Source organism: Mesocricetus auratus, unplaced genomic scaffold, assembly GCF_017639785.1.
Source record: "Mesocricetus auratus isolate SY011 unplaced genomic scaffold, BCM_Maur_2.0 Super-Scaffold_100019, whole genome shotgun sequence".
Taxonomy (NCBI): Eukaryota; Metazoa; Chordata; class Mammalia; order Rodentia; family Cricetidae; genus Mesocricetus; species Mesocricetus auratus.
The window spans coordinates 12,967,775-12,992,280 of NW_024429200.1; the positions used below are offsets into that span (position 1 = coordinate 12,967,775).

Consider the following 24,506-nt stretch of genomic DNA (forward strand, 5'->3'; position numbering starts at 1 on the left):
AACACTGTGACCTTAGAATGTTATGGCCTCTGTGTGTCATGCTGCATGTAAAATTGGGTTAGCTACAATACCACAAGTGGCTTTACATCCTTGAACTGGCCAGACCAGGCCACAACAATCAAACACAACAGACCCAAGATGGACTTGAGGTAGAGGAAGAAAAGGAGAAACAGAAGCATTAGCAATGAGGCCCAAGCAGCAGGGAAGAAGGACAGAGGGTGGTGGTAATCACAGGGGAAGGAGTCACACAAGGTGGAGCAGACTATCCAGGAGTCCGAGAGGCCTGGGCAGGGATCATGAGTTCAAGAACAGGCTACACAGCAAGACTTTTCATCAAAAAGAAAAAATAGAGAGACCACGGAAACTGGCAAACACATCTACATAAAGGAATAGAACCTGCTGAAGGCCTGCTCCCTCCCGGAGGCATCAACAAGACAAACCTCACCTTTCTAACAACTGGGGCTTTGAAGCTCCCTACCTCTATTAGAAGGTTGCCATTAAAACACATGACATGAACCGGGTGTGGTAGCACAATGCCTTTTATCTTGGCACTCTAGAGGCAAGTGAATCTCTATGAGTTTGAGGCCAGCATGGTCTACATAGCAAGTTCCAAGATAACCAGGGCTACACAGTGAGACCCTGTCTAAAAAAAAAAAAAAAGAGCAGCTAAATTGAGGACCACTCTGCCTTGCCACACACACTCACTCTTTAAAAGCAAGACTCCTGCCTTGACAAGTTGCCTGTATCTAGAAATAACAGTCAGAGACTACACCAATGAAGACATCAACTGATTTAATTTCCAGAAGCAGGACGCTAGTCCCACTTAAATGGCACACAAATGTAGTTTTTAGAATACAAGATTGCATTAAATAGCACTTTAAGTGTTGTTGCTCAAGAAAACTAGAGGCAGTTTCATTGTAGTCCCTTTCTGAGGTAGTGAATTCATGTTCAAGAAGCTACTCTTTCTGGCTGAACCCCAGCAAGGCAGCTAAATGAGAGGCAACTTAGCAACACTAAGAATTCCCAACAGGTTCATGTGGCATTGAAACAGCACCAAGGATGTAAGAGCCACACAAAGTATAGAGATACAGATTGCAAGGAGTCCTTCTGCAAGATCCACTCAATTGTATAAGAGCAACAACCTGCCTAGACTGTGCTCTCCAGGATTGACTTCCTCATGCAAATACAAGATAGTATTTCTTGTTTGGCATAGGGAAGAAGGCATCCCAGGATAGAGAATAGCAAGTGGCTATGGAAAGAACCAGACCTGGGATGGGGAAGGGGATCAATAAAATGCAAAAGAAAGCAAGGAGACAGGCTCCCACTTACAGGAACATCTACAAAACAAATTTTCTGAGAGCAAGTAGATGAGGAAAAGCAGACAATCGTGACACACATCTCCAAGTCTCCCAGCTCTGGGATGGGGACAAAGAAACAGGGAAGCATCTTCCTACCTGAACACATGTGAGCATATTCCCAAGAGAGAGAGACAGGGCAGAGCTAAACACTATGGTTCGAGCCCTCAGAACACATTTCCTGCTGGGTGTTATAGCTAAAAATTAAAAAGGCTGCAGGGTTTTAATTGCACTGAGTTTCACATTTGCCAGGTTCCTTCAACAGTACCAGAGACTAATTTCTAGTCTCTAGGATTAGGAAATCTGTTTACAACGGGAACTATCCTTCTCTACTGGCTGTTCTTCATGGTATCTTACCCTGAGGAGCAGACATCTCCCAAAGTCCTGCTATTTCTGGATCCAGGCACCCCAGAACTAAGTGCAGCTTCACCTGCAAACAAGAATGCCTCAGCTAAAGGAATAAGTTACTCTTCTGAGAGAACTCAAGTACGGAAGGAAGGAGGAGTGAGGCTAAAAGCTTTCAGAGAGAGGAGGCGGGGCCCAGAGCAATCCACCAGGCAAGCCACAGTCAAACTCTGACAGAAAGGCTCCACGGTGGCTCAAGCAGCAGGCTGGACTCAGTCAGCAGAGTTGGTGGTGTAGCACATGCTGGAAGGAATGAGCAAAGGACTACAACCCCTTCTGTCCTCCTTATAAGAAATAAGAGGTGAATAAAATAAGCTACTTTGAGTGATGTCAAGCCTCCCTCCTCTTAGGGTAATGTCCTAATAATCTGGACATTCCAACAGCCAAACCAGCACATGGCTCTGTCTGCCAATCTGCCATGCAGAACACAGTGCGCTCTCTCCCATCGGCTGCAGTAAAAGGTAAAGAGGGTCCAATAAGAACAGGGTAGCCAATACAGTCTGCACGCCAACTCAGGGGGCCTGAGCCTCAAGCCAAAGCCTGGAGGAGCAGGAGGCTGACACAGGAGCCCTGGGCAGCCACACATCAGAAATCCCTTACAAAGCTCCACCTACATACAGCTCCTGCACACCAGTCTTTCTAAAACAAGCCATCCAGCTGGAGAGGCAGATGCTAAGCAAGCTCCCTATGAATAAGAACGAGGCTTTCTCCTAAGTGCAGCCCACCTTACAAGAGGCAGTTGCACAAGGACAGAGTGCAGCCCTCCTGGTCATCAGGAAAACACCCTTCTGGTGGTCAAGTGGCAGAGTCACAGTCAAGGGTCAGTGCCCTAGGCCAATATGCAGCAGCAGATCATGAACACAGAACTGAGAATACAAGCAGACATTATATAAGTGAGTACCAACTATACTAGGCAGTTAGCCTGCAACAGACTTGAAGAAATGAGAAATCTAATTGACCCAGAAAATCAAACTGCATAGAGATAGAAGAAAAGAAGAAAGAAAGGGAGCGAGCAAACAGAAACTAGAAATTATAAGCATCTAATATGTAGATTTTCCAGAATCGGCACTGACAGAAGCATCAAACTCTGAGTACCAGTGTATAACCAGAAAGATCATGTGATGCTTCTGCTTAGCCTTACCAAGTGTGCCATAGTTAAACAAAGACGCACTGGCTCCAAGCAGAGAAATGAGAAAGTTTCTAGAACCTCTTCACAGTTAAACTGAACACGGGTCCTGTTGTGAAGCAGCCCTGTACCATGGTAGACGAATAAGACTCTGAGCTGGTAGAATGCATTTGTACCCCAAACCACGTGTGTGGTAGTAGGTAAATTAAGGACTTTAAAATGTGAACTCCCTATAAAATGCCTGCAGGCTTTCAAAGAAAGGCTAAAATGAAAAGTGACACCAAAAATATGCCTAACCAATGGGCCTGTCATTTGCTAGGGAAAAAAGAAGCCTCTGTGTCCTTCAGCTTTCCTTTCTAGTCTCAGCTCTGAAGAGCCTCTGCTGCAAACACTGGAGTAAAGCACTGCCGCCTCACCCATAATCCATCATTCCGTCGGAAGTCCACCTGCGCGGGACGGACGGACGGACGGACGGACAAGGACACGGACACGGACACACACACACACACACACACCTGAAATTATAAACATTTTGTTAATGAAAATAATTCCCCAGAACCAGAGGAACTTAAATGTTTGGTTTCTAAACAGAACAAATTTCTCCCAGCCCAAAGCTAATTAGCCCACTAAGGATTGAAGCCTACAGCTCTGGCCTGCAAAAATGCAAAGCACTGGATGGCTGCATTAAACTTGTCTTGAATATAAATGTTACATTTAAAAAAAAAAAGGTAATTTATCTAAACACAGTGTAGGTAGTTCTGCAATCAGCACCTCATAAATAAAGAGAGGAAGATGACGGGAAAGCTCTCTAATTGATTTTAAAATTAGTTCCAGCAAAGAAATAATCTGACAACCAACAAGGTCAACAATAGAAAAGGGGGGAGCTCTGAGTAAAAAGTATACCCAAAGACGTCGTCAATGAATCAGCATACCTGAAAAGAAGATATCTGGAAAACTCTGAGTAAGAGCAGAAGTGACAGAAGAGTCGAATAGGAACTGATCTTCAAGAGACTAAAATTCTGAAATTAGTCCCTTTGGTGGACTGAACTCTTGCTGCACTCACTATGTAAATCCATACAGGGGGAGGCAGGGCTGGCCAAGCAATGGTAGAAACTAGGCTGACACAGAGTGGGGAGACAGAAGCAGCAGCAAACATCTAAGCCAGGTGTAAACTACCCAGAGAAACAAGCAATGGGATTAGGAGGGAGGGCGGAAACAGGGAAACAGAGTCACTCCTGGTACTTAAGCCCCAGCACATGGGGTCCAGCTGAGAAGACCTATCAGAGGCAGACCAGGGATTAGCAAGGGATTTAGAGTGGGCAAAATGATGCCCCCTCAAAAGCAATATATAGAATTAAGTCTTATGCTTCAGCATATGGGATTTAAACATTTGATAATTGGCTACTGTATTCATAGTACTCTACAAGATGCTGAAAGAGGAGATAAGGATGGGAAATGCCATCCCTGGTCTCAGCAGCATGCACACTTCACAGCAGAAAGCAGACATGCATATAAACAAATACTGTGGGGTGTTGGAGAGAAGGAAAGGGCTGTGTATACACGGCCTCTGACCTAACAGGATTCTTAAGAATGACAGCAAGAGAGAGGGCGAATTAAGAGGTCAGAGAACAAGAAATGACGGTGCCTCTAAGTGCAGAAACAACAGAGCATTACTGCAGCTCAGTGGGACCAAGAGCAGGAAGAAACATGAACACACAGCATGAGCAAGATTTAGAAAAGTTGAAAACGAAAGTCTGTGATGGTGATGATTAAAGAACTGAAAAGAGATATGGGCTGGAAGAGGTAAACGTACAAGGTTCAGAGGATTAACCACCAAGACTCACTAGGAGACTGTTAAAATCCTGCAAAATATAATTTGAAAGAAAGAGGAAGGGGATCTCCAGCTCAAGGAATGTAAAGAAACTATAATTCATAAGAGGGAGAAAAAAAGCAAATCAAACGCAACAAGACGGGTACCTACTCTTTCAGGTTTAAAACACACTGAGAAAGATCAGTGGAGCGTACATTTTAGGAAACTGCTATCTGCCCAACACCCAACGTCTTGACCTCATCACCTTGCCCACCAGTAGCCTCTCTATCTGAGAAGCAAATCACTGCAATGTTTTAAGTGATGGCACCTAGATAATAATCTCAGAAAACAGGACATATACATTCTGGAATCTTAAATAGCTGAGCTAAGACACACCCATCATCTCCTAATAGTAATTTTTTTCAGCCTTCAATAAAGGAGGTTTCAAGTGTTCATCTCAAAAATGCCCAGATCAAACAATTTGGAAACGGGTACAGAATGCATCTGCCAGTGTTCTGGCACATCCTATGTCTTTTGATCATACTTCCACGGTCCCCAAATCTCTCCATTGGAAACCGGTGAAATGCTATATCCATTTCAAAGAGCTTCTGCTTGTCTCCAAGGTCATTAATGCCAAGCTGGAGTCCCTCTCTAATTTGCTGTTTGCCTTGTGTCCCCAGTTACAAGACTGAGATCACAGTCAGTGGGTTTATTGGTTTGCCCCTACTTTGCTTGGGGACTCCAGCTCCACAGTTTTCTCTTGGTATGATCTTAGTGGCCACATGGTCTGTCTGAGGGTCACCTATCTTTGAGAAGTCAAACCCAGAAGGAATAGACTAGACCACTGGCAACCATGTCTAAATGGCAAAGCACCACGGGGTGCTGCACAACAATGGAGTTATCAGAACCAGAATCAGCCTGACCGCTGACAAAAAGCCTTCAAGAATCGCAGGGCATCCCTGATAATGCAAATACCTGCCATTCCTCTCCACCAACTGCCTGTCCAAGGGTCCCAGCAGCACAGGCCTGAGAGAGTCACCCAAAGTAAAGACAGCAAGCATGTAAGGAGAGAAGAAAGCGCCCTTCATCGGCCACTTCTGAATGTTTACAGGCCCTGGTGTGAAAGAACCTTGTGGTAAGTTCACAGGGAGGAGGCTCAAAGGCAGGGAAAGGAAATGCACAGATACCAACAGCATGGGCTACCAGCTGGGGAAGTGTCTACCCTTGGATTTCCACGCTGTCCTGGGTACCGAGCTCAGAGACGGAGTCCAAGGGAAAAGAGGGGGGGCCAGATGTGCTGCACAAAGGAAGCTAAGAAAAGGCTCTGCAACCAAAAGCAAATTTGATCCGCTAAACACCTGGGGGCTGGGCAAATTATGTACCTGGGTTTTTTGAGGTAAATTTCAGCTCCATCTCTCTGTGCCAACTACAACAGCCCTGCAAGAGCAGACTTCATGAGGGAATAAGTCAGACCCTTCATTGGATGCCTGGGGGCTGTTTCCTTTGTCATTAACACTCCAAGTGTAACATAAAGCCCAAGGCAGCTCTGGGCGATAGAGCACTAGGCTTTCCAGTTTCAGATCAAAGCCAAGAGCTCCCTAGGAAGCCCTGAGATTGTACAATGTACCATCTCCTTCAAGGCAGCAGCTCAGAAAAGCCAGAGCCTTTCCCTAAGACTTCGCACTTTTTTCTGTATGTCAAACAACTGGATAAAGCAAGCTCTGCCTTTAGAGAAACCCAATGCCTGTGCAGGTTCACAAGCACATCATGAAACTGTGAATAGACTTGCAGCCTGAAGGAGTGTCCATCTCCTAACAGCTGACAATGGGTTCACCTGGAATAATACAGAAGCAAGACCAAAACCTGCAGGCACAGGCAACCAAATGCTTCTGAGGAAACACTATACACTCTTGCTTGTATTTAACCCTTCCATCACACTGCCCATAAACAAAGGAAGCTCCAACTAAAACACAGGATCTGCCTGGGCGATACAGGAAAGGCTTGGAAGAAAAAAAGTTGCTCTGATCTGTGTTTTAAGTGCTTCCTCTAGCTCCAATAACCAGAGAGCAGCAGGGGAAAGTATACAGCTAGCCTTAGGTAAAACCTTGTCTTCCTGTAAAATTTAAGAGATGGTGCAAGAAAGAGGAAAAATCCAATCTTCCCTATTACCACCCCCTGCCCAGCAATTTTGAGACGTCTCAGAAGGTCTCTTTTAGCTGATGATAGGCTGCTAAAAATTTCTAGGGAAGGAGGAAGAGAAACAGTAAAGAGACTGCGCTCCGTAGTTTCCTAAAAGACAACTCCACTGAGTTCTCGGGAGCTCAGAAGGCCACCCCATGGCAGTAATTGCTTCAAGGCCATCTGCCTGCCCAACACAATGCTCACACCCAAGACTTCTCTCCCGTGATGCTCCAGCTCTGCATTGGCATCCTCTTCTACAAGGTTCCTTTGCTTAGACAGGGCTCATACTAGAAGCTACTGGGTTATACCTCTCCCCATTTCAAAGCCACTGGCTCCCAAGAAAGTACCTGGTAATTAGACAGAAGGTAATTTCCCAAGTGCATTCCTGGAGGCCCTGTGCAATTCAATTCATCCACCACAGACCTTCCCAAACAGTTCTTGAGCATTCTGGGTTTCTGCAGTCACACGACCACTCCCCATCTCCCAAAAGTACACCATCTTTTCCTTTAAGATTCTACCAGATCTGTTCTAACTAGAGCAAGAGCATATTCTTGTGTGAGCTGTATCTAACAGAAGGGCATCTAGCCAAGTGACAATGACAGAACAGGAGCTGAAATTCAGCCTCTATTCTATATGCCAAGCACACACACTGACTGACCTAAGGCTTCCTAGGGGAGGGACATCCTTTTCTAATTGGCACTAAGGTACTGAATGAGCTAACACAGGTACTAGCTCTACCTTAAATATGTTTTATTTTATAAACAAGGTCTCTCTATGTAGCCCTTGCTGTCCTGGAACTCTCTATGCAGACCAGACTAAACTCACAGAAATTCACCTGCCTGTACCTCTCAAGTGCTGGAATTAAAAGTGTATGCCAATATGCCTGTTTCTACCCCGAATACTTGCCTGGGCTTTCCTGCCTGGTCATAGGTATAAACATTGGAAAGGAGTAAAGGAAACTAGAAATCTAAAACTCAGAGTATGAATGCCCAAGCTTCACACATCTATATCAATTACAGCACCACTGGGAACGGGAGACAAATTTACTTCCTACACCAATACAGTAAATTTTCGTTAACTTTAGAATAAATGTAGAAGAGAGTCTTCATAAGAGCTCAGGGGAATTCTTTAAGGAGAAAGGGAAATACTCTGGATCCTGCAGGACCAAGAGGGACTTCTGAAGTAACAGCTACAGATCTCATTTGTTATACCATTCTCCCCTGGGCACTTGGTCAATTAAGGCTTATCAAAAGAAAATCCAGAACTACTCCTTATAGATCAGTTTTGTACAAATGTAAATTACTTTCATATCTTGTAAATCAAATCACTGACATAAGAGTTCTCAAGTCTACATCTTTCTCCTGGGCTTAAAATCTTCAAGACAGAACCTAAAAAACACAACATGCAAGTCTTCTGACATATATGACCCTTACTTATAACCAAACCCATTTGTTTTTAAACCCTAGAATCCAGTTATCTGCTAATCTATTCATGGTTAAACAAAATGATTTCAAGTTCCTCATATGGCCTCTGTATACACTAACATGTTCACAGGCCACAGCATACATGCCCTGGCCCTGCCTAGCTTCTTATCCTTCAAGTGGCATGCCACTCACACACTGTTTCAGTAGCTGTGCATTCTGTTACCCCAAGTTCACCTGATTCTTGTCAATGTTTTCCAGATCAGAACATCCCCCAATTTTTAGCTAATTCCTAACTACCCGGCAAGTTTGAAATGTCATTTCCTCAAAGAAACTCAGATTATATACTTCCCCTAAGTGTTAGACTTTTTGTGCAGGACTTAATAGCAATGAAATTATTAATGAACTTCTACTAAATTTCAAAGTTCATGAGGGGAGAGACTGCATATCCCAGAACAATTCCAGGTGGCCAGTAAATACTGATGGTGACTAGCTTGGTCATCTCAGCTTCTCCAGCTATGCTAGCCATACAAGTAGCCACTAACCCTGAATGATGACAGAATTGATGACAGATGAGGTATAAATGTAAAACATAAACCAGGTTTCAAAGGCTTAATTGGGGGGATGGGCAAGAATCTACTTGATTAATTATTAATTACTATTTGATATAATGATTAGGATATATTTTAACAAGTGTATATACATGAAAGCTAATATAGTTTAGTTTTTAATGTAGCTTGCTAAACTTAACACAACAAACATGACTGGTGTGTGTGGCTTGCGTGACAGGTCCTCAGTGCCCTTCCTCTCATGTGCTTGCATTTCGCCTTTGAACACGGTTTCCAGGGGAAACAGCCACAACAACTGGATCCTGAAGGGGGGCTCCACTAGCATGATCAGGTGCTAGACCACTGGTCTCCAATGGGCCAGCTTTGTACAATCAGGGGTGCTAGACCACCGGTCTCTAATGGGACCGCTTTGTACAATCTTCCAGAGGAATTTAATCAACAAATAATGACAATCAGTCCTCATTTCTCTCAAAGCCGTATGTTGCAGACAATTATAGCTAAGCCTTACTTAGAACTTTCTTAAAACGAAGTAAGAACTCAGGAGTGAGCAGAAAGAGAAAAAGGGTGGGGAGCAGAAGAAAAAAAAGGCATAACAAATTTTGATAGGAAACAAGAAATGGTGTAATCAGAATCCAGTCTGAACCAAGGAAACAAAAAACAAACAAGCAAACAATTGTCCATCAGCCACTAGGCTAAGAGAAAAGTATCTTTCATCAGCTGAGGAGCTCCAAATGAACCTGGAAAAACCTGAGTTCTCAGTAGGTTAGTTCTTTCTTCAAAAAACCTACTATTCCACCTCAGCTCAACACTACCCATCCCTTAAAAACTGCTTAAAATCCAGCCACATAGTCTACATTAACATAATGCTTTGGCTAATGATGCAGACATAAAAATTAACATTCAAGAATTTCAAAGTTGTGGTTGCTGTGGGAACCTTAATTCCAACTGCGGGGCACAGATGCAGACTTGTGGACTACTCCCAGTCCTGATCAAACTGGAGATGTATATTTACTCTGTGCAATGAGGCACAGCTACAGTTACTGAGACAGCCTCATTTTGGCATGTCTAAGCTTTCATGCATTTAAATTCTCAACCTTACCACAGTACTGTTTGCTGCATTAAATTGCCTCCTCTACAAAGAAAAAAGGAGCAAATGAACTGATTGGCCAGACACTGAAATCACCCATCCTGTATGTGTTTTTTATGCATGATCTGATTCAAAAGACAATCATGATATTTGGATTTTACTCTTAAGGACTGTCTATAAACTCCCACACAAATGGAAACAGGGTTTAGAACTCAGCTTGTAAATGCACCACAACATGTGTGCGCACAAAACAACGGCAGAACAAATGTCACGTCTTTAGAACCACAAATGAGGTAAATGCAAAAGTGGATAATCCACAAGACTAACTTCAACCATGATGTTTAATTTCTAAAACCTGCCTCTGACACTAGCCTAATTCTATAACCAGTCAACATAAACACTTAAGCTATCAGAGGGAAATAACAGGGACAAGACAGATGGCCTTAAAAGCAAGACATAACCAAACCCAAGAAAACAGTCAATCTCAAATCCTTATCCCCACTACCTCAAATCTCAGAATGATAGAAGACAATAACCACAAAATCTAACCACAAACTGCCTACCTGCCACACTGAAGACAACTCTTGTTGAAATTTCATCCAAAGCATAATTTCTTAGAAATCACATACACACTCAGGTCATATGGTCAGCCAAGCACTCACTCAGCCCAAAGACTTGGCAAATAGCACAAAACAATGCAGATAATATAGTTAACAATTGTAAAAGGAACATATTCACACAGATTCATTATTTTTTCCTAAAACAAAAATATACTACCAAACTACCAAACCAGATGACCATCAAAAACAGGCCTTGTTACTATGTAAGTAAGGGACAGAATTCCTCCATCTCATTCTCTCAGAAATGTTAAGATCTTCATCAAATAAAATTCACCCACTATCTCAAATATTCCAATCCTAACTGCCCTGGAGTTAGCTCCCTGGAGGAATACCAACAGTAAGTATTTGAAATGGAGTAGAGCAGAGGCTATGGTTTGGGCTGCAAATATAAGGCATAAAATACTTGCAGAATTTCAAAGACTTATACTTTCACATTTTCACATACGAGTATTTAACTTATTTTCTGGCTTTTCTACTTGAGTAGAAGTGCAGAACCTTCCTGAGTGGTTTTGATGAGAATGTCCCCCGTAGGTTCATATATTTGAACACCTGGTCCTCAGTTGGTGGCACTATTTTGGGGGAGTCTATAAGGTGCCTTGCTAGAAGAAGTATGTCACTGGATGTGGGCTCTGACATTCCAAAGCGTTGTGGCATATGTGCATGTTATTACACCCCAACCCCAACCCTAGTGTGCTTAGTAATAGATGTGAGCTCTCGGCAACCAGTTCCTACTGCCAATGCCACTCAATGCTATGTTTCCCAACATGACAGATTTGTATTACTCTAAAACCTTTTAGAAGGTGTCTCAATCACGGTGTTTTTATCACAGTAACAGAACAATCACTAGTACACTTCCCTGGTCTCACCTGTATATTGTCTCCCTCCAACCTTGGTGGTCGAATGCTCGACAGGTGGATGGTCTTGTAGACCCCAGAATTCATCTTCACAACAATGGCATCAGCGTTCAAAACCTGCATTACCTGGAAGTAAGAAGGCAACAATGCTTAAATGGTTTCAACAGTCCTCATCACACAGCAGAGAGCCAGGCCCAAAGTAGATACAAAAGATGAGATAAACAGTCATCTATAGAAGATCCAGTACTGACCTCCAGCAACAATGTCAGAGGAAAAACATACACTATTAATTAATTCCCAAAGACCCTATAATGATTTCTCAATAAGACAGATGCTGTTCCATTCATAAAGATGATCAGTCTTTATATTTTTTTTCTGTACTAAACTAAATCCTTAAGAGGTAGATGCAAGAGGACTACTATGAGCTTGAGACCAGTGAGGACTATACTATAAATTCCAAAATGAGACATCCAAGGCTAGACAGTAAAAACTGTTTAAATAAGAACAAAAACTAAACACACACACACACTCAATATGTCTGTACTGAAAATTTTCTTGATAGAAGTTTAAAACTTAAATCAAAATCCTAACTCAAGAGGCAAGGGTTGGACTAGGAAAGGGGGCCCTCTCACTATATGAAAAAGAATCCAGATAAGATGCCCCAAGAGGGAGCAGAAAAATCAAAGGCAGGTGAAGGACAAAAAGAACTGTCATCTCAGCCCAGGGAAGGAGCTGCTTAGTTGTTAATCTCACAGGCAGAAACATTAAATTGCTAAAATAGTACCTCAGCTACTCCACAAGCCATCTTTTTAGAATGCTACTATGGACATGTCTGGTTTTGGAAACCAAAAACCATTAACATTGCACCCCACTCTCAGCTGAAAATGATTAACTTTCAGTCTGAGATACAAGGATAGCTATCTATCTGAAGGACAAAAGCACAAATATTCCTCGGTGAAGGTTAGAACATCTCACCAGAGTATACAGAATAAAATGCCACATCACAGTTACAACCAGAACCTGTAATGCCCCCAGCAGTAAACAATTCACCCAGTTATATCCAGATCCTGTTGTTTCAAGGCTGTTTGGGAATTTTTTCCCTTCTTCTTTGTTTGCAGGCATTACATGGTAGCTGCTGACTACAAAATATTGTCAGCATTCATTCCATCAGCTCAGACTCTTCTATGCTTCAAACAGGCCCCCATGAGGAACCACCAGGTGGCTGAACTACAGGGTCAGTTGCCACAAGAGGAGGGAAGACTGGAAAAATTTCCTTCCTCTTTTACACATGAAACAAAAGCAGGTAGACAGTCCATTGCCATGATGGGAAGTGTCTTAAAGGAAGCCTATTTCTTGGAAGGTTTAAGATTTTTCAGCACAGAATATAGTCGTTTAATTGCAGACTCATCCAAAAACAGCTATTCTCCACCTTTATAAACAGCCAGCCAATCACATACCAGGGAGGGAGGGAGATAGGGTTCTAAGGGACAATCTTAAGAACAAGCAAAAAACAAAAAACAAGTTAGACAATTTGCTTGACAGGAAATGGCAGTAGCTAAGTACCACCAAATAGGAAGAAGGAAAAAAGAAGCTAGTCAGAACCAATCTGTATGTCCATCCACAGAAGGCAGACTCTAGCTGTCAGATGGAAAGATCTGGATTTGATCATTCTGACTAATGAAAATCACAGGAAGAAGCCAGTGGTCAGAAAGATAATGAAGAGTCTAACCCAGACAAAGGATATTAAGAATTATTATTTATCTACCATATACTAAGATCAACTGTGAAAGCAGCAAAAAAAAAGTATCAAGTGACCATAGTCATTTTCCTATATCCTATGACAGATCTGAGTCAAGAAAGCTAAACCCTAAAACCTAGAAAGTCAGAAAGTTAAAGACCAGAGGTAATTAAAAAAAAAATACATAACATGAAGTCAAAGTTAGGGCTAGGTATCAGAACTGGGTAGTATTAAAGTGTAAGACCCTCCAAGTCCAAGAGCTTCCTACGTCAATTAAAAAAAAAAAAAAAAGCCCATGAGGTACTTAGAATCTGCCTGGAAGATATAACTAAAAATACAGATTCATTTACAGGAACCAAAAGAGAAAACCTTATGTCTGTTACCATCTAGACATATTAATGTCAAGAAAAACTCATGGCAATAGAGTAGATTCCCAAAGCTATCAAGAGTGGACAACAGGTCCAAACAGAAAATGTCCAGTGACCTGTCTCTATCCTTCAAAATCCCTCATCTATGTGAAAGGAAAACAGGCGACAGAACATGTATGGAATATGGGCTCCATGATACATGTGCTATACTGCTATTCTAACTGAAAACCAGAGAAGAAAATAAGTCCTCTAAGCTATACCAAACAAAACAGTTACTATACCAGTTAATAACTTCTTCAAAAGGATACCCAAAGGAAAATAAGGTAATCTTCAGTTATTTCAAATGCACACATCTCACAGTATTTCCAAAACTTTACTCGTGGACAGATCTGTACTTATTCTCAAACTCAATTTAACTCTTATTAAACTGTCATTTAACAAAAACATATAGAACTTCCTTATATTAAGACATGAGAAATATCTTGACAATCCTGGCTTCCAAGCATGCTCAGAGAGCAATGACACCAGGGAAAGTATCACAGTGTCACACCTTTACCCTGATTCGAGAATGTGAAGATCTAAGCATCCCCTGTGACGAGGTTGGTGTTCATCACCCCTTATAACGTGTTAGCAACAGTAGAAAATGGATTTTTGAAGCTTAAATTTTAGGCCACAGCAGCAGACTCTCTGCTTGGCATATCCCTGATTAGCAACCTCCTCTTCAGAATTGCACACTCCTGCACTGGCAAGGATGCAAGGCTTAAGCATTCGAAGGGAGAACAGAAGGGAAGGGGGTGGGGGAGCAGGGTTTTCTATCTCTCTGTAAACTGTGTCATTACTGCCCAGAAACAAGCAATTCCTTACAGATGCATGGAAGAAGCAATAAAATACTGGGTACAGACACACACTGTGCAATAAGTAAAATGCACAGTGGATTCCCATCCAGGGCCTGCTCTTCAGCTCAGTGAGACCACACTGAGACAGCTCTAATACTCAGGAAGTTGTTCTTCAGGATAACTGAAGTGTGCTCTCACGGCTCGCTTTCACTACAAGCTACAGATCTCCAGCTAAGCCATCCTCACGCAGAGGCACCAAGAGCTCACCTCAGGCTCAGGAGCAGAAATCTATAAGGAACACGTTACCATCTGGACTCAAGATTACATGCACTAAATCCAATTCCTTCCACATCACTTGAAGTCCAGTTGTAACACACACACACAAATGTCTTCATGATGGTAAGACAGAGGCTGAAAGCTGCCACAAGTCAGAACTACAGAACTGCAGAGAAAGAAACACCGGCCCCTTTCTATGGCCCCCTGCCACACTGCCTATCTGCACATGCCCCCACAATGCTCACTGTGAAGCCAGGGGCCACTACTGTTTGGTTTCTTAGAAGCCTGCATCATGCATCTGATGACAAAGCCTTGCAATAGCTTTCTGAGCTACAGACACTCTCCCAATAGCAAGCACCCCAGACACATCCAACCACAGCTCAACTACTACTACCAATCTCAGTATCATAAAGAAGCAAAGCAAGCATCAATCAAAGCAAACAGGGCTTCTACAGGTACAGCCAGAAAGTACCCTTTAAGGAGGCCACTAGAAACGAGGCACGCACCCTTTACCTCACTGATACCTTAACATCTAGCTGTTTCTCCTACACCCCAGTATTGTGTGCTATGTCTATTCTCCCTATTTCATCACAGAAATACAAATGCAATCTTGCCTTTTAAAAAAAGTTAATAATCACAACAATATCTTAGTACAAGCAAACTAAGCACAATCATACCAAATATTACCATACATAACTAAAAAAGAAAGCACACATCAGACAAAATTTCTATGGGCAACATTCTTCAAAGTACCTCACTGTTAATCAAAACTATCGAGGTCACAAAGAAAGTTTCAGATGCTGAAAGCAAGTAAAATAAAAATATTTAGTGTTACTGAAAGAGAAGGCAGTAACATAGGCAAACAGATATTGGTTCATTAATTGTAACAAATGTACCAAACTCATGTAAAAATACCAAATGACATCAGGTGGCAATGAACAATATAATATGTGGGCTCTGGCACTGTCCTGAAACCACTCTAAAAATCCTCCTAAGCCTCTTTTCATTCACATCTACAAACTGTACTGCTAATGGAATCTTCCCCAAGCCTCGCCTATGTGCACTGCGGTAGAGGCGGCCTACAACTTCCTTTGCTCAAGGTCTTTGATAAAGTCAGGCAATTTTTTTCATTTCTCTGTTTTCTGCTATTTTCATATAACTGCATGGGAATATACTAGCCAGTTTAGATCATATCAAACATATTAAATATCTTTGCTTAAAACTTTATCTAAGATCCGGGCGTTAGTGGCACACGCCTTTAATCCCAGCACTCGGGAGGCAGAGGCAGATCTCTGAGTTCGAGGCCAGCCTGGTGTACAGAGAAAGTTCCAGGACAGGCTCCAAAATAATACAGAGAAACCTTGTCTCAGAATAAAAAAAAAAAAAAAATTTGTCAAAGAGTTCCTTGCATTCAGCATAAAAATTATGCTAGAAATTAAGAAGAAAAGCAAATAAATGGCATAAAAACTAAAAGAGAATAATAAAATTATTGCTCACAAAACAAAGAAAACCCAAAGAATCCACAAATACTAAACTAACAATGGAATTAATGAAGAGTGGAAGACAAAATCAGTTGTTTCTATACATTAGCAATAGCATCTAGATTTCATCCCCAACTTGCTGTTGTGATTGTACACTTTACTCATATGACTCCTCTAAACTCTCAGAGTATAAATTGTCTGATGCTCAGAATAAAGTTGGCTATTGCATGAGGAAAAAAAAAACACTATTAAAGGAGCTGGAGAAATGGCTTAGAAGGCTAAGTGCTACATGTGTAAGCATGAAGACCTCAGTTGAGATCACCCGTCCCACAATACCCAAGTAAAAAGAAAGTGTGGCAGTCCATGACTATAAATCCCAGTATTGGGAGACAGAAACAAGAAAATTACAGGTATTTGATGGCTAGCCATTTTACCTAACTGATGTAATTTAACTTCTGGCCTGTGCATGCATACATTCACCATATACACAGATAAAAACTCTTAGACAACAAAGATAAATGGAAACACACTCCATGATTATGGATTAGATGATCTAATATTGCTGATTTGTAAATAATATTTTTAGTGAGCTGTTTGTTGCTTTGATTTTGTGAATTTAATGCAATCCTATCACAATTCCAAATGTAATTATTTACTTTTCTTTCTTTTTCTTCAAATGCAATGTTTCACTCATTTATTTACATACTCCTTATGTGTAACATTGTTATCAACCTCACGTGAGGCATTTTCTCAAGTGGGTTAACTGAGGTGGACTGCTACTGTGATAAACCTAACTGTGTGGTTCTTAGGCCACTGGAAATACTTTGTGACTAGAATGTGAAAGATTTGGCACTCTAAGCCAGAAGAGCCAATGAAGGTTAGAATTATTCCACTGTTTTTGTGAGTGTAAATGCAACGTGACAAATTATGTCAAACTCCTGCCACCTTATCTTCCCCGGCGAGGAACTGACTGTATGTTGAATTGTAAGCTATCTCTCCAACAAATTGTTTGTCAGGGTATTTTACAGTGACAAAAAAACAAAGTAGATAACAAGCCAATTTGTGTGTATCCTTCAAGTTTTACTATATGTACCACTTAAATGAGCAGCAAAAGAGGTTTGATGGGTCAATTATTGGTTTGATTTTGGCTTGTGGAATTAGAATAAAATTCATACTGGATTGCAAAGGACCCCCAAATAGACAAAACAACAAAAATGGATGATGCATGCTTCTTTATCTCAAAACTTATTACAAAGCTACAATGTAGAAGCCACGCAAAGCTGGGCAGTGGTGGCCCACACCTTTAATCCCAGCACTTGGGAGGCAGAGGCAGGTGGATCTCTGTGAGTTCGAGGCCAGCCTGGTCTACAAAGCGAGTTCCAGGACAGGCTCCAAAGCTACATAAAGAAACCCTGTCTCGAAAAATGAAAGAAAGAAAGAAGGAAGGAAGGAAGGAAGGAAGGAAGGAAGGAAGGAAGGAAGGAAGGAAGGAAGGAAGGAAGGAAGCATACAGCGGTCAAAAGGCTACAGGCAAGGATGGAAATTCAATGAGGAAACACAGTCTACAGCAAATAACACCAGGAGGCTAGATAGAGATAGGAAAGGATGAGCTAAATCCTCACCTACTGCCATGCTAAAAACTGATTCAACCTGGATCTATGACTTAATATGAAACAAGAAATTCACAGAGCAAAGCTTCACTGTTCTGCATCTGGCAATGATCTATTCGAAATAAATCCAAATTAGATTACCTAAAAATTAAAAACAATTAAACAAAAACAACTGCTGAGCTCCAAAAGTATAACAGTAAAAAGTAATAAAACATCTACAAAATGTGAGATGTTATCTGACAGAGTTAATACCCAGAATATTTGCAAAATTCCTAAAATTCAACAACAACAAAACCAAGCAGGCCAATTAAAAATGGATCAATACCCAGCACTATAAACAATTTTTAAAAACTGAAAAACAGGTAAAGGACTTTGACATTTCCCTAAAGCAGGCTACACAAATAGGCTCAATATCACCAATCACTAGGGTTAATGTAAAACAAAACTATAATGAGATGCTATAGTAACCTACTTGGATAGGGGATCTCAGAAACATAATAAACATATATAGCTGTGATGCTGAAAAACTCTTGAACTAGAAGCACAGCAATATAGTGATTGGGGCAAAATGTATTCCTTGCTAACTAAATAACTCCATTTCAGCAGACCCATGCTACATCCATAGCTACCTTACAGCCAGATCCCTAATGTTGGCCTTAGCTACCACTGCCAGCCAATACTTGGGCTCTCAGGCAAAAGTCTCAAAGAATAAGCTTGAAGGATGGAGTTTGGGTAGTTTTATATCATTTCAAAGCAGACTTGGGTGCTGTTCATGTTATCAAACAGAGAAATAACATGAGGTTTCAGACAACCAGGTCAGTGAGAAGACATCTCTTGGGGACAAGTTCTTTCCCCCTCCCCCCAACAATGCTATTCAGGTCTGTGAAATCTGCAATGCCCACAGATCCAGCAGTAGGGACAGGGAAGCCAAGCCACGTGCTCAGGGGACCATATGGCTACAAACTGCACAGATCAGCTAAAACGCCACAGGGAAGGCAGGCAGGGAACTGGCAGGCCACGACAGGCACAGAAGTCTCAGGCAGGCTCAGCTAATCGCTGTGAAGGGAACATGCTTCTCTGCTAACCTAGAGAGACAAGGAGAGCCCTCCTTTGCAGTTCTTTCTTTGAGGGATAGAACGGCTTAAGCAGATGATGGAAACGAATCTTTCTACAGGTCACATGTAAAAAGAAAATCCTCAGCTGAATTTCAGATTTCTTACAGTGAACCTCTTAACAAAAACTCATCTACAGCTCTCCAGAAATCAACTATCAGGCCGCAAGGCATCTTAATGAAGAGATCAAGCTACCCTTACATGGATTTCTGTTATTTTAGTTGTGTCCTCTACAATTAGCGCCTTTAAGCCTGGTAACTGCAGGCTGGAGAGATGGCTCAGTGAGTAAGAGCACTGGCTGCTCTTCCAGAGGACCCCGGTTCAATTCCCAGCACCCATATGGAAGCTAACAACTGTCTGAAACTCCAAGATCTGACATTCTCACACAGACATACATGCAGGCAAAACACCAATTAAAATAAAAACAAACTATTTTTTAAAAAAAGGACTGGTAACTGCAGAAGAAAGAGCACTGTTTGGAAGTGATTGCTGGCCTGTGGACTTCAGACTATGGGTGTGAGGGCCTTTGTTGGGCTTCCTTGAAAACTTATTGGACATTAACATACCTTTCTTTTGTTTGGGGAGGGGGAGAGTACAGAGGGTGGCACTGACTGCTCTTGCAGAGGTCCTACGTTCAATTCCCAGCACCACATAATGGCTCAGAACTACCTGTAATGATATCTGGTTCCCTCTTCAGGACTGCAGGCATACATGCAGGCAGAACACTGTATACATAATACTAAATCTTTTTAAAAATGAAAATAAAGGTATTCAAAGAGGTTAATACTGCCATAAGATCCTGAAAGCTGGTGGGCAAATGAGTATGTGACTCCACAGGTTCATTAAGTCAAATCCTGAGCTACAAGTGAGGAAACTGAGCAGCCAATGCGATATACACAGCAGAACCCCACTCCCTAACCACAGCTGCCCACAAAGACTCACAAACTTCCAGAACAAGCATCATAAGTAACAACCCAATGAACAAAAACTTGACTTCAAATCTCTGAAACAGCTGCCCTATATCCAAAGTCCACAGTTTCAATGCTTACAACCTAGTATTTCAAAACCTTAATCTTAAATGAGAGACAATCAAGATCTATCAAATACCTGAGGAGCCTCTAACATGAAAAATAAGAAGCCAAAATTACCAACAGAAAGACACAAATAACATGGAGGAAAACTGCAAAATAATTAAAGGTGTTTCTCCAGATAGACAGGCAATGACAAGAAACAAGTTTTAACTTTAAATAGCAATAATAGAAGTGATGCATTCAAAGAACAAAAGAAATGAAAAGGAGAGAGACTGACAGACAGACACACACGAGAGAGAGAGAGAGAGAGAGAGAGAGAGAGAGAGAGAGAGAGAGAGAGAGAGAGAGAGAGAGAGAGAGAGAGAGAGAGAGAGAGTCCCAGAACTTTGGAGATTGGGTCAGGATTTCAACCAAGGCAAGCCCAGGTGATCTGATACAACCTTCATCTCAAAAAAAAAAAAAAAAAGCACTTTTTAAAAAACAAAGAAAATTCGAATGAAAGAACGGAACACTAGCCACAAAGTACAGCATCTAGATAAGAAGGGTTCTAGAAAAAAAGGAATAGAGAAAATAAATAAAAGGAACAATACAGTTTAAAAAGAAACAAAAGCAAAAGTCTAAACACTGAAGCATAATGTCACATCATTATGACATGTAGAAATACCAAGCTTAAAAAGATTTCAGTAGCCGGGCGTTGGTGGCGCACGCCTTTAATCCCAGCACTCGGGAGACAGAGGCAGGCAGATCTCTGTGAGCTCGAGGCCAGCCTGGTCTACAAGAGTGAGTTCCAGGACAGCCTCCAAAATAAAACAGAGAAACCCTGTCTCAAAAAAAAAAATGTTTTTGATAATTCCTTCTAGAGAGGAAAAAAATCATAATTGGATGAAAAATATCAGAGTCACTTCAGAACACACAAAAAACAGGGAAATGAAAAAAAAACCCTAGAAAATAATGAAAACTGAGCACTACTGTATCGGTTATCATGGGAAATGGTCTCTGACACACACCCACTGGATTATCAACTAGGTGTATATAGAAAATATGTATAAACAGCTTCACACTTTACCTCAAGTAGTCTGTTATCCTGAAGTTAGGCAACAAATGTGCCACAAAACTGAGACAGTAAACCATAAAGAAATAGCCACAGAATTCAGAAGGCCTATTTCCTAATCTGAGAGCAAGGCAAAGAAATCTCCTAAGATGATGGCAAAGAAATCCAAAGGTGAAACTCGTCGTGGAGGAAAGAACAATCAAGTCCTGATCAGCACTGCCTAGAACTACTGAGTAAGATTAGCAGACTGAATTAATGTTTTGAGAAAAATGTAGACAGGCAGAGAATCAGAGTTGAATTAATAATATGTATAATATATGTGCACAGGATCTGCTAGGGGCATATTTCTATCACTGGTATCACAGCCTCTCAGTGATGTTAGCAACTGAAGACCCATTTCCCTGCTGAGCAGATGGTCATCCTCTGTGTAGATACATGTAAGCAAAACTAAATGAGCCTCAAGATGGCAAAGCAGTCCATGTCCAAGTGCACAACAGCACATTCCTCAGAGCAAGGAAGCAAATGTCCATTGGGGTCTACCTCAAGATATGACAGATACATTGGGGAACTATGTCCCCTTGGACAAGCCCTGTTCATGTCCACTAAAGAGAGTGATTACCATCACCTAACAGCTACTTAGACACTAAGGAAGGGAAGAGGCTGGTTGACCTTTGTTACCTATTGCTTTGAGCATGGGGGAAGGGAGAGAGTGAAGGAGGGACGGACAGAAGAAAGGAAGGACGCAGGGAGGGAGAGAGGAGAGGAGGAGGAGGGGGAGGAGGAGGAGAGACAGAGAGAGAGAGAGAGAGAGAGAGAGAGAGAGAGAGAGAGAGAGAGAGAGAGAGAGAGAGAGAGAGAGAGAGAGAGAGAGAATGAGAATCGGCCAGTTCCTTAGAATCTAAATCTTAATTTTACCATTATAAGATAGATGGTTTGGGGATTTCTCAGGCTGACAGTGCCACCTAGTGACTTTCCAACCTAAATTCATGGTTAAGTGATGGCAACAGCCACTGTCCACAAGTAAGGAAACTTAACCACACTTTACCTATGAATAGACAAAAATCTTCAGTGCCTCTTAGCAAAAGCAAAAACAGACTGAAAACGTCATAGGAGTTGGGAAAGCAAAAGCATGGAACTCTACCACTCAAATTACTGAAACATTAAAAAGAAAATCTTTTGCACAGTACTGGTGATATAAGCACTTAATTTATTCAACAGCTCTAGTTCCCCGGGAAGCAAGCAATCTACCCCAACACACATCAGCCAATAAGAATTCAGGGCAGAAAATTTTGAAATCACCAGAGTTCCAAAGAGAATGAAGAGAAAGCTGAGGACACAAGAAATCCCCAAATGCCAGCTGCATAGCAAAACAAATTTAAAAAAAAAAAGTATCTCAAATATGAGAGTTATTTGAGCAATCAATGTCCACAACTTTAATCCAATTCTAACAATGATAAATGCAGTGTGCATCTCTCTCTCTCTCTCTCTCTCTCTCTCTCTCTCTCTCTCTCTCTCTCTCTCTCTCTCTCTCTCTCTCTCTCTCTCTGTCTCACACACACACACACACACACACACACACACACACACACACACACACACGGAGTGGAGGAGGCGTCTCTTGAAGTAGTCAAGAGCTACAGCGTTTCTACTTATTCAGATCCTTGTATCATCACTGGCCTGGCAATATCCACTCTGCATATCAATGCTGAGAATGACTCACCTTGGCAATGAACTGCTTATCCTTTTGGTCCAAATTAGCAGTAGGAGGCACATAGTCTCTCCATATTCTCAGCCTGCGCTCCTTGGCAAACCTGGCAACAAAGCAAGGATGCGAGATCATTCACAGACCGGTCCATTTCACCTGAAACCAGCAGTATCACAGAAACAGGGAACGAAGGAAATGCTACTACCCTACCCTGTGGACAAATCCAGAAGAAATACCACAGTCAAATCAGAACAGAGCCTGACTACAAATGTAAAGTGTGCAGCACACAGAAAAACACAAGATGCATGAACATAATGAACTTAAGAATGGCCCACTAAGATCCCAGTATGCAACTGTCAGAGCTTGGAGAGCACAGGTCCACCTAAGTAACTAACCCTTTGCTTTATCCAGTATCTTCTAAATGAGTACTATAATACAGAGCAATTATTTTCTTAAACAAGAAGATACAAATAAAAACATTTCTGAACAATCACAGGTCTGCTTGATCGGCATCTGAATTGTAAAAGGGTTATCATCTACCATATTTAACTCAGAAAACATCAACACAGTGTATCTCCAGTGTACTTGGAAAATAGACAAAGTATACAGATTTTCATTAATAAAAGTTCAAGACATGATGTCACGAATTCATTTCAAAATATAAGCCCTGTAGATTATTTTCTGAGTCAGACCAAGAGTGTGAAATCGAATATTTGCAAAGATTAAAAAGAAAAAAAAATCAATGAACAGCTGCCTTAAACTATTTATGAATGCATGTGCAGTGGGAAAGAGCTACTATTTCTGAGAAAAGCATTGAAACCATTCTTTTAAGCGGCACTAAAGTAGAAAGAAGGATGTAGCAGCTGTAAAATACATAGAGCCTCTCCAAAGAGAATATAATAGTACCCACAGTACAAGCAAGTACAAGCAGCTCAAATACGGAACACAAAACAGCAGACAAGCAACCATACACTGAGATATGATTTGCACTCTCTGGCCTAAACCTGTTTTGCAATGACTCTCTTTAAAATATCTCTAGTCTCCTATAGCGGTTAGAAAACACAGGCATTATTTTAATTGTACTCACTTTCTTCAAAGACAGGCAGGAACTAAAAAAAATGTCAAGAAAATTATCAACCAAAATAATAACTTAGAACAGTAATGAGTAGAAAATAGACGTTTCTGAGCCAAGCAAGCAAGAAAGACATTAAGCATAACATAATAAGCACAAGTATTTGAAGCACTTATCTATAAGGCTATTATGTCTTCCCAATAAAATATGGCATAATATACAACTTTTGTATTTTGTTTTTTCCAGACAGGGTTTCGTCCTAGAACTTGCTCTGTAGACCAGTCTGGCCTCGAACTCACAGAGATCCACCTGCCTCTGCCTCCCAAGTACTGGGATTGTAGGTGTGCACCACCACTGCCGGACAATATACAACTTATAAAAAGTTAAGTAATCACCGTGGCTTTTCATCAAATAATATACATTTGTCAAATATAACCTACCAAATGACCTAGATTAAAATATGCTCCCAGAAGCACTTGTAAATGTCTCTGCTTACAAGCACAGGAGGATGTAAAAGTCCTCAGAAAAGGTCCAACAAGCACTGCAGTTATTCTTTTTTATTTTTTTTTCTTTTTTTCCTTAGCTGTATATCTGAATGGCACATAGCAAAGTAACAAAAGCATTATATTTTTAAGATTGGGAGCTAAGGTTCCATGCCACAAAACTTAAAGGATGGTCCACTGTCACAAGTACTTGTTTCTACTTCCTATGAGTATCACTTCTGCTCACCACTGTCCTGGAGGTCCAGGTATGCATGGCCTTGTTCCCCTTCAGTTAATCTTGGTACCTGCCTTATTT

At 41.4% G+C, this 24,506-nt stretch overlaps 1 protein-coding gene across 1 annotated transcript in view; it reads right to left on the minus strand.

The window, feature by feature from the left end:
* The window catches only part of Snd1 (staphylococcal nuclease and tudor domain containing 1), a 401,485-nt gene that overhangs the window by 329,494 nt on the left and 47,485 nt on the right, over window positions 1-24,506 (minus strand). The window contains exons 9-10 of the mRNA XM_040728507.1: window positions 22,652-22,742; window positions 11,441-11,554 (exon numbers count right to left, since the gene is read on the minus strand). Coding sequence (XP_040584441.1) covers window positions 11,441-11,554; window positions 22,652-22,742 — 205 coding nt within the window. The remainder of the gene's footprint in view (window positions 1-11,440; window positions 11,555-22,651; window positions 22,743-24,506) is intronic.